Source organism: Papilio polytes, unplaced genomic scaffold (assembly GCF_000836215.1).
Source record: "Papilio polytes unplaced genomic scaffold, Ppol_1.0 DF822511.1, whole genome shotgun sequence".
NCBI classification, from domain to species: domain Eukaryota; kingdom Metazoa; phylum Arthropoda; class Insecta; order Lepidoptera; family Papilionidae; genus Papilio; species Papilio polytes.
Window position 1 is genome coordinate 1075786 of NW_013526693.1, and position 8620 is coordinate 1084405.

An 8620-nucleotide genomic window follows, 5' to 3' on the forward strand; every position below is an offset into this window, starting at 1 on the left:
CTTTGATTTACCAAAAGTTTGATGTCGCGATTAATACTCGCATAATTTATAAAGTTTTATTCATTTTAACACTCATTTTATATCTCTTTTCTGAACGCATCGTAAAAAATACTTTAGATTTAAGTACCACAGTATGTAAACATAGATATAAGATAAAATTAGACACGGAGTTTAATATAATGTAATGTATTCAAGCCAAAGAAATGATAGTATCTATTTGACTTTTAAACACATTTAAATTTAATATTATAGTGCCTTTTATAAAATAATTCAATTTAATTAATTGATATATAAAGCTTTGTCACACATAACAAAATGTTAGTCCTAACATGGGGCCAATTTCATTTTGTATAGCTTAAAAATCTGTTTTTTAAAATCAAACTGTTTTACAACCACATGTTTTGGTTCTACCCTTGTCAATTATCTATACGTTCTATACTATTATAATAAAGCGTGAACACACACTTCTTTGTAGCCTAAGATGTCAGCAATTACAGCATATTTTTGAATAATTTTTCTTTTAATTAAAAGCCCTAAACTTGCGGCACGCTTTAGGCTATATATTTAACGCCATTAAATTTAGGGGGTATATATTGGATAAAAATCCTAATGTGGGAAAGAGACTATAAGTTGCTGCCAACATCAAGGAAACAAGGTTGTTATCATGTCATGTCATTTTGACATTTGTAATTGATAATTTGACAAATGTAAACAATAAAATAAAATTTTCATAATTTCATGCGGATGAAGTGGCATGGGAACAGCTATTATTCAATAAAAACTCATGCTAGTTTCCACCAATGAAACACCTTTCGATACAGTCGTCTCTTTCACTTGCTTGTATAAAATAGAGACAGAAATGTCTTTCTAGTATTTCGTTAATGTGTTCACAGCATATAAATGATTTGTTATATTTCTAATAAATTTGATAGTTTTGTTTGTTTATAAATGTTATTCGTATTTTAATATAGTTTATTATTTGAGTTTTAAGTACTATTAACCTTTTTTATGTAAAATGGAATGTTTTAGTGTAAACTCTCTTTGTCATTAACATTATTTATAGTGCTATCGACAAAACACCTAACAGTACCAATAATTTTATTTTTTTAATCATATCAAAAAAACAGTTGCTTCTTCAGTGTTTCCTGTTGGCACGATTAGCATACCTAGAAGGTTTCCAAATAAAATTTTATACCATTGGAACGATTGTTTTGTAAACCGATCGGTCCAACGGTAAACCTTCCATCCGTCCTTTACAGTTTCTGTGAAGCCCTTACAGACAGTTTTGACAGTTTCAACTGAACAGCGTGTTCAACTGACAGGTCTAATTTTGCATATATATGTTATAACTGAACACTTCGATTGTTCAGTTATAAAATATGTTACAACTGAACGTCTGTATCAGGCTTGAGTTTCGACTCTTGTTTCATTTGTATTGACCCATGTTGTTAATGTAAGTAATGCCAACTGTCACTTCAGTCGAAACCCACAGTATTGAATTGGACCAAGTTTGTCTTAAGTCTTAAGAAAAACGCAAATTACTTGAATACTTTTATTATATTTGTTTTTATCCACGATACAAATTTACAAGTACTATCGGGGAATTTAGCGGTGTTCCATCTTGATAGCTGCAGTCTGAAACGTCGGAATAATAACCAATAGCATAGTTATAATACTATACTACTAGACAATAGGTAAATATTGTCTGTACTAATAAGGTCAGTACACGGATAATTGCATTTTTTATTATGTCATCGTTTACGCAACTCACTGCTGCCTAATTGATTATTTGTATGAGTTTGTCTCGACAAGGCAATTATTTGAAATTGGAACACCGCGAAGGACCCTGACTGTACATTAATCGTGGATTTCCACTGTTCAATTTACTCGAAAATATGTCCATCTCTCTCACTCTGAAAGGGAGATAGTTAAATGGTTTACAAGTCTTAGCAGTGGAAATCCACGGACGCATATTCTACTTTTATGAGTACAATGTAATTTACACCATTCCTTAATAAACGAGTGTTATTCAAATATAATTGTTTGATTTCGAACTTACAATTTTTTCGCCCTTGCCTATTTAAAAAAAGTTACTTAAATTATTGCTTTGATGTTATACAGTGTTAAAACTATAATTTACATATAGAATATTCAGAGAGTATATGACATTAGAAATAACCTAAAACTACCATATCTTCAAACTTTATTTTCTTCAAAGTTATTATTTAAAGAAAAAAATAATCAATAATTATTGCCAATTTTTTTGTATTAAGTTACACAATTAATTTGTTAATATGCATCGTCCAAATTGTTTAAAAAACAAAAAACGGATACAGAGATGCTGTAATTCTAACATCTTAACCACATCAAATTTGGCTTCGTATTTATTCTGTGGTACAGAAGTACCACAGAATAAATACTTTAAAACAAAGTTTGTTAATTAAGCCATATAAAAACACAATTTAGATTTACACAATCTCATAACACAAAATTTTACGAATTCAGAGATAGCATAACATTAGAAAAAGGACCTGTCCCGCCACTGGCTGATAGCTGCTCAGATAGCTTAAAAATGACGTCACTTTCGGATAAGGGAACAAAATCCGCAATATCCATCAAATATTTTACACGTTGGATTGTTATCAGACAATTTAGAATGTGGGACAGGCCCTTAAACGTCCTTACAATCTAAATCAAAAACCTAACCTAGTCCAGAACATGCTATGACAAAGTTGCTAGTGCTATAAGCAGATATAAATATCATAACTTACATATTTTTTAGGCAACAATAATTTACATAAAGCTTCACCAGGAATAAAAAAAACTCTCATACTTTTTCAGCGATTTAAGCGCCTTTTGGTGAGAATTTTTATGTCCTTGGTTAAACCATAAACAGAATTACAAATTAGGTAAAGAATTTGTTATATTTTATAGTAGCATAAAGTTTAGTAATAAAATAAAAATCATTTTTACATACATACAGTATGTGATTGGAAAAATAAAAAAATTAAAATACCATCAATTTCATAATTATATTATAAGGTCGTATAATATAAAATGATTATTAAGAAAGCAATTAATACATACAACTTATCAAAAAGTAATAATTTATATTCCGTCACCTCAATTATGACCACATCTTTCCACTTTCACAATAAGTATTAATTTTTATATCTAGTCCCAATAAATAATCACTTTCGATTGTATTTCTTCACCATAAACTAGAGTTTAATTTTAATTTCAAACAAAACAAGTCCTTACAGCGTTTCTAGCGACTTAAAGCGCTTGCGAGCTATACCGAGAGCTCTAACAATTCCTCAGTCTCCTGAGCAGCGCTCGAAGCGCTTTACTTCTGCGCTAAGAGCATCCGTGGCGCTGGATCCAAGCGACGTAGCGCGCGACATCTGTCGAGCTGACAGTGCGCCGTGTCTTGTCTATGGCCGCGTTCAGATCGTCCTTAGACACGGGCGCCTCTAACTCCGATTGCTTCAAACGACGTATTTGATCAGGGCTTTTTCCCGCGATTTTTCGACGCATTGTCATCATTGCTGCGTCTCTGTGGAGGTAAACATACTATGAAAATGACGCTAAAATAAGATAAATTGTCCAAAGAGTTTCAAAAAATGTATAGAAGAGGCATTGGCATTAAATAATATTGAAATGATTTTATTTTATAACGTTTATTTTATAATTTAGTGTTTTTTTAATAATAAAAGATGGAGCTTATTACAATTTTGCAAAACGTTTAATTACATATCAATACAAGGACACGAGGTAGCACTAAACTGGACAACTGATATAGTACCTTTTAAAGATTACTGGTAAAAAAAATTTGTTCACTACCACGTCTATATATTTTTAAATATCTTTGGTACGGTCATAAAATATAGTTTCTTATAGTTGGTTAACATTACCGGCATATGTTACAGATGTCGGAGCCGCTATACCCGTCAAGTTTCTCCGACATGTCTTGGAAGTCCACGTCCTCTGTGAGCGATACCTCGCGGAGGCAAAGCTTGAGGAGTTTCGATCTTGTTATTTCTGTAATAAAACAGATTTTAAAACTGATTGCTTTTTGACTTTTTTCTATTGAAGATATGCATTCATTATAAAATTTGTAAATCCAAATTTGAACGAGTAGTAAATAATTCATCATCTAAAAAGATTACCATCAGGAAGACCGACGTATATTCTCTTCTCAAAGCGTCTCCTGAAGGCCTCATCGATATCCCAGGGGTGATTGGTGGCTGCCAGCACCATTACCACTTTATCTTGGTTGCTGCAACACGAAAAATCATTAACCTTGTCATTAACCTCAAATTGTGCGCACAAGTTTTCCGTTAGTCTATTCATACATCTATCGTTTAACTAATTTTCGGGTCTACTTTAGTTTTCGTCCTGTAGTAAGATCAACTTACAAAATGGCGGCGAGCCCATCCATCTGTATGAGCAGTTCAGCTTTGAATCGTCTCGAGGCTTCATGTTCGGAGTCAGCGCCGCGCACCGCGCACAGAGAATCTACTTCATCGATAAAAATCGTGCTCGGCGCGTAGAACGAAGCCTGCAAACACAATACTAAGTTAAGCAACACCCCATTATGCAAGAATGGATAACAACAACACAGAATACCAGCGAAGTAATAAAGTAGGGATTTCCTAAAATTCCTATGATAATCACACATTTTATTATACCCTGAGTGGCAGTGATAGCCAGATAAGGTGAACTGTTTGCTATAATTCCACTTTCTTCCATAACATATATATTAGAAGTGAAAATCATTAAATAAAATAACCATATCGAAGAGCAGTCGGACGAGCTTCTCGGAGTCACCGCGGTATTTAGAGGTGAGTGTAGCGGAGGAGACGTTGAAGAAGGTGGTACGGCACTCCGTAGCCACGGCACGCGCCAGTAGCGTCTTTCCTGTACCCGGCGGACCTGTAAGCAGTACGCCCTTCCACGGGCGACGGATGCCCTGAAAAAATATCAATTTAATCTCACTATTAATCTCCTAGGCTAAATTCATTCGACGCTTGTTGTTGATAGACTATAATATTGATCGCCCATATGTCAATAGTAATGAAAAATGTCATTTGTGGTCGTCACGCGAGATATTGTAACGACATTGTTACAAAAGTGAAATTAAAATGTACTATAGCGATAGCCAAGTTTGTTTCACAAAATCCATTTAACGTCTTAATGACAAACCTAACCTTAAAATAATCAGGCATGACGAGCGGCAACACCATTGCTTCTTGCAGCACCGCTTTCGCATCATCCAATCCAATAACATCTCTCCAACGGACATCTGGATTCTTCTGGAGTATGTCTCTTTCCAAAGTCTCCACTAAATGTAATTCGTAACCACTCGTGTCAAAGACTTTTTCGTCTCTCTCCAAGATTGTGACATCACCATCAGTTGTGCCATCAGTCTTTCGAATCGGTTTGATCGGAGCCAACTGCCTCTTAACTCTTGGAATTCTTTCTACTGATCGACATTTTCTTCCGCTGCTCACTGCGGAAGCGGTCGAAGTCTTCCGAGAGACGATAGAGGGTAAAGTCGGTTGTATCTCAGGGTCTCTTCTACGAAGGGTTCCAGCCCACTTTTCAGTCGTCGGATCTGACTGCTTAACTTGATCCAATGGCGATTCTTGGAATGAAGTCGCTTGAGTCGGCCTGACGACTGAACATAGTGGAATTAGTCTATATTACAATCATCTGTAAATTTAATTATTTATGGACTAAACTAACCTAAAAAATTCCCACTTAAAACTCCATCTAAAATGTGGAAATGCAAAATCGCTTGAAAAATTACATTAGTTTAATAAATAAAAAAAGAAACAAAGAGCATGAATAAATTTGGTGTCACGTCTTTTTTCTAGTCTCTTAAAAATATTGATGGCATGTATCTTGTCAGTACAAGAATCATTTGTCTTCATATCGAATTTGTGGACAAATTAATATGACCGTTCATTTTGTTCAAAATTGCTTAGACGTCACGCGGTCAAATCTTTTAAGTGGGTTATTTTCGGATCTGAGTCTTATCGAATAAGTAATTCATAAAAATTTAAGGATCCGTTCTATAAAACAATACAACTCCATAACCGTCAGAGTTATATGGATTCAGAAGAAATAGAAGTTTATCAGGATCTTGGCTAGCTATCATATCTATGTCAAAGAAATCTCAACCTTACTTCTTTGCAATAGGGGCATCTATTTAATACCTTGCGTGGGTGGATGGCGGGTGCCATTGTGGGCATGCGTGTCCGGTCTAATCCTATCTTTCTTCGCTGCTCCCTTTTCGCTGCGCAGACCATCTCGCGGTGGGTCATCTCCTTTGTCGGATTTAGCCCGGCGCGCCGTTACTCTCGCGAACCCAAATGGCTGCAGGCTCTCCGTCATCATCCGGTCCATCATCCGCGCCATCTGGTGGAAGCTCGATGATGGACTGCAAATAATTTGTGACAAAATGTATAACATTGTTGTCTCTGACTTCTAAAATATGAAATTAGGGAAGATTCATTTTCACATCATTAGCAAGATCTAGAATTTATCATATTGTTTGTCAATATGTCTCAATTTATTACACGTCAACAGAATTTGATTTTTCTGAACTAAAATTAGATGGGTTCATCCATGAAGACGAAATTACCACCAGCTTCATGTTGACATTATAGAATATATTTAGAGAACCGTTTTCCAACTAAATTATAAAAGACTACATGAAGTAGTACTTTATATCTACGGACCCGATATGCGCATCCCTTTCAAAGAACTGCCGCAAGCCAGCGACATTTGGATACAGGAAATCGCCGAACCCGAAATCCATGTTTCGTCTTAAAACTCGAGCCAACATAAGTCCGTTTGTTCTACAACTAAATCACTGTAATTGATGTGTTTATCATAATTTTTCTGATATCGAAAGTATGTCAACGCTCTTTCAACCGGACAGTCGGGGAAATTTTGGCCACTGAATGACAGGTTTGTTTTGAATCGGTTGCTATAGGAACGCGTTCGCGGAAAACACAATCGCTCTGCAGGACAACTTTGTATTTTCGTTTTGGAATACTATACATGGTAGAACTTCACCTTTGCGTAGTTCATGTTTTAATTTCGAAAGGTCGCGACATCAGAAGGTCGGCCGCAAATGGAAGTTGGTATTGGAAGGTCATTGCGATGGTTTTGGGACTTACGTGTCGTTGAACGAGTTTACCAATTGACCTCGTTTCGTATTAAGGGGTTAATAAATAAGTACTTCGTCCTTGTTTGCGAGTACAGTGTCGGGACAATTAGGTATTATCGTAAAGGAAATCAGTAATTTTGATCGCAGGTTTCCAGTCGGAAAACAATTTTATAAGCGTATTGCTGTCTATATTTTTTCTAAGTTAATTAATGAGATGTCGATATTCTTTTATGTAGATATTTTTTAACTATGAAAGATCTTATACTTACTATAGTACTCAAGTCTAAAAACCTGAAAGTATCGTTAAGGACCATCTTAAATTTGCATTTCCTATAATTTCTTAAGCTTTATTATTATTCGGACATCCAAAAACTAGTGTTACTAGACCTGTCGATGGTAAATCGATTGGTAATTGCAGGATAGTGATAGTGTATTAAGGGGTCTTTGAACTTTACTTATGTCCATTGACTGGAAGGGAATAGTGACAGGTGGCGCCGAAACTATGCCAAAGGTCATCGACTGTACTTTTCTGTTGACAATGAGGTTTGTTCATTCATTTTTAATGTTTTGACGTCACTCTGTTGAAAGTTTAATATAAAAGACATACGATTCTCAACTTGTCGTAACTTTTTTTTTTCATTCTAATAGAGATCATCTACTCTTTATTTACTAGCTTTACTTTTACAAGAGTATCTTACAGAGTACATTATGTATTACTCTCTCTTACATCTATATCAGTCGTTTCAAATGTAACAATGTACTGAATTCAAATGAATTCAAGCATCTCTATCAGCCGTTATATTTGAATTCGATCCCTTCTCACACAATTCCTCGTTCACTCAATTTGTATTTTTATTCTATCTCAGACCTCAGATTGAATGTCGTGCAATCTCTAGCTTGCTTAAAAAACATTAATATCAATAAACGTTTTAGACAATGATTCTTATAAATCTTGATTAACCTTCAGACAGCGCCAAAATAAAGCAATTAGGAAGATGTCCAACAAGATTATGAGGTAGAATTGTTCAGACAGGAGGCGCGTGGCCGCCTACAACATTATTATCTCCATTGGAGCAAACGCGAGACCCTTGATCAAAATAAATTGACGGCTTCATAAAGTGGAGTTAACGATGATTGTACTGATGTTATTGTACTCTTTGAAACAAAGACAAGGTACAAAGATTGCAGACCATACTGAGCGGAAGTGAAGTTGAAAATTGTACCTTAAAATGTGCATAAACAAAGCACACTTTTCGAAAAACCCCAAGAAAATTGCGAGCTTAATGGAACAATCTTAGATGTAATCAAAATTAGATGACACAAGATTAAAAGACATAAAAAGGACTCATTCTGCACTCTTTGTTAACAATTGTCACTAATGTTTTCATTTAAATGTTAGAAAGTATTGCGTAACCCATCCGCACTTGCCGTCTTCGAGAC

General features: G+C 35.1%; 1 protein-coding gene across 2 annotated transcripts; it reads right to left on the reverse strand.

The window, feature by feature from the left end:
* Positions 1–3041: 3041 nt before the first annotated feature.
* Positions 3042–6977, reverse strand: LOC106106036 (katanin p60 ATPase-containing subunit A1-like). Of its 2 annotated transcripts, XM_013286561.1 has the most exons (9): positions 6747–6977; positions 6222–6445; positions 5749–5775; positions 5211–5680; positions 4793–4972; positions 4419–4561; positions 4170–4279; positions 3915–4041; positions 3042–3556 (listed from the first exon to the last, which is right to left on the reverse strand). In XM_013286561.1, the coding sequence occupies exons 1-9, from the start codon at positions 6851–6853 to the stop codon at positions 3358–3360; spliced, it is 1587 nt and encodes a 528-aa protein (XP_013142015.1). In that variant the 5' UTR covers positions 6854–6977; the 3' UTR covers positions 3042–3357. The 2 variants fall into 2 exon arrangements, with proteins under 2 accessions (XP_013142015.1, XP_013142016.1); XM_013286562.1 differs by lacking the exon at positions 5749–5775.
* Between the last annotated feature and the right edge of the window lie 1643 nt (positions 6978–8620).